This window comes from Phodopus roborovskii, unplaced genomic scaffold, assembly GCF_943737965.1.
Source record: "Phodopus roborovskii unplaced genomic scaffold, PHOROB, whole genome shotgun sequence".
In the NCBI taxonomy this organism is placed as follows: Eukaryota; Metazoa; Chordata; class Mammalia; order Rodentia; family Cricetidae; genus Phodopus; species Phodopus roborovskii.
In genome coordinates, this window is record NW_026125278.1 from 742,607 (window position 1) to 745,018 (window position 2,412).

The 2,412-nt window shown below is 44.9% G+C and overlaps 1 protein-coding gene across 1 annotated transcript; it reads right to left on the reverse strand.

Moving 5' to 3' along the window:
• Positions 1-721: 721 nt before the first annotated feature.
• LOC127229369 (pyruvate dehydrogenase E1 component subunit alpha, testis-specific form, mitochondrial) lies at positions 722-2,044 on the reverse strand. Its single transcript, XM_051194493.1, has one exon. The coding sequence runs from the start codon at positions 2,008-2,010 to the stop codon at positions 835-837; it is 1,176 nt and encodes a 391-aa protein (XP_051050450.1). The 5' UTR covers positions 2,011-2,044; the 3' UTR covers positions 722-834.
• Positions 2,045-2,412: the final 368 nt, after the last annotated feature.

Here is a 2,412-nt window from a genome sequence, read left to right on the forward strand (position 1 = left end):
AAAGTAGAGTTGAATTAAGTATATTGATGCCATCTCTTTGATCTTAATTCCTCAGCTTTGAGAGATGATTGTGTTTGTTGTCTTTTGGTGAAAAGAAATATCACCACAGCTGCTTTTTTAATTCTATAACACATGTAACATGAATGATTGTAAAGCAAGTATAATATTAGCATGACGATTAGTGCAAATAAAAGTTTTTCCTAGATTTTGTTTACATTTTTCGTAGTTACACTACAATTATTATAAATAAAATACCAAAAAAACAAACAAAATATTCTTTTCTTGCTTGTCTCTGCCCTAAGAAGTTTTTCTGGAACTTAACTGGAAGTTAATACACTTCAGCACCAATATCACATATGCATGCCTTCTATGATACCAGTGTCCCTTATTGGTTTACTTGAACTCATCCCCCTAACTCCGGATATGACTTTACATAACTCATGGCACAGGAAGCAAGAATCAAAACTCTACATTTATTTAAAGAACAGTATTTATTTTATGACTAAAATGAAAACAAACAGAACTATCATGACAAATTGGGGAAGTTAATTTGTTTTTCCTGTTTTAGATTTATAACTAATATATAAAATATATTAATACTTTTAATAATACAGTACCTTTTAATGTTACAACATAAAATAGAACACCCCTTTTAAACAAACTCATATTTTCAAATCCCCTTAATAAGCCATTAATCTATCTTTATGAAGGTTTACAAGACTTATGTCTTTAATGGTGCTTTATTTATTCCTCCTTAACAAAGTTGACAAGTTTCCAAAAGTTCAGGATAAATATCCCAATGAAGAATTTGTAAAATCTTTAAGTAATCTCGATCTAACTGATGGACTTATACTTGATCCACTTATTTGTACCACGAACTTCAAAAGGTGGAGTGTGGTAGTAGAGGTGATTGGCTAATTCTTCCAAAGATGGTTCTGGGTCAGTTGTAGCAAACTGGGCTGCTTCCTCAACTTCTTTTCTCACATCTGCATCGATTTCCTTCAATTCTTCCACATTGCTGAGGTTGTTGTTTATCATTCTCTCTCGGAGTAGCATAATAGGATCACTCTTGCTTCGCATGTTTTGAACTTCTTCTCGTGACCTGTAGCTGACCCCTGGATCGCTCATACTGTGTCCATGATACCGATAGGTCTGCAGTTCCATCAAAATGGGCCCCTTTCCAGATCTACAGTGGTCAGCTGCAAACTTGGTTGCCTCGCGGACACAGAGAATATCCATCCCGTTTACCCTCAGTCCAGGGATAAAATTGCCTCTCTTGTGGTAATCAGTGCTGGCTGCTGCTCTCTCGATGGCTGTCCCCATTCCGTAGCGGTTGTTCTCACAGATGAAAACACAGGGTAATTTCCACAAGGCTGACAGGTTGTAAGCCTCGGCTACCTGCCCCTGGTTGGCCGCACCATCGCCATACAAGGCCAAACAGACCTCATTATTTCCCAAGTATTTACAGGCGAAAGCAACACCGGCTCCCAGGGGTACCTGTGCCCCAACAATGCCATTGCCCCCGTAAAACTTCTTGGCGTACATATGCATGGAGCCTCCCTTGCCTTTAGCGCAGCCTCCTCTGCGTCCAGTCAGCTCTGAGAGAATGGACTTGACCGACAGTCCCCGCGTGTAGCACAAGCCATGAGCCCTGTAGGACGTGATGATGTGATCACTGGGATTTATCCCTGCCTCCAGTCCCACGCAGCAGGCTTCCTGCCCATCGCACAGGTGACAGAAACCACGAATGAGCTTCTGCTTGTACATCTGGTCAGACTTCAGCTCCATGCGCCGAATGACCTGCATGGCCCGGTAGTACTTGAGGGCCTCCTCCCTGGTGAGCACGGTGGAGGTGGGCGGGCCCTCCTCCAGGCGGTACAGGTCGCATTTCTTAATGTCACAGGTGGTGTCGTTGGAGAAGTTGAGGGATGCCAGCAGCCCTCTCAGGGCTGGCTTCTGGCTCACTCCCGAAAACACGTGGGACACCACAGAGGCCAGCATTTTCCTCATGGAGGGAGGAACGCCAGGCACAACGGCAGCGGCTCCAACGATCGCTCGCCGGCTTTCAAGATGGCGGCCCACGTCCTGTGACGCAATAATCCTGCAACAGATGCAATTGCGGCGCCTGCGCCAGCAAACTAGAGGCCACGCCCCCACCCTCCCTCCCCCGGACCCGGAGCCCTGTCCTCAGCCACCCAATGAAGATCTCAGGCGCTTTTCACCCTTATTGTCAGCATCATCATTGTCACCCCACAGCAACTAGACAGAGGTGGGTCTCAGTACCCTAAAGTTGGACAGTAGCAGGGGCACGCATACCTGTAATTTCAAGACATCACACTTGGAAGCTGGTAGGATCCGGACTCAGTCTTATCCTCAGTCAGCTTGATGCCTCTCTGGATAATATTTGTCTCC

Coding starts and splice junctions, on each gene's coding strand:
- LOC127229369 (XM_051194493.1), bottom strand. CDS start 2,010: ATGAGGAAAATGCTGGCCTCTGTGGTGTCCCACGTGTTTTCGGGAGTG.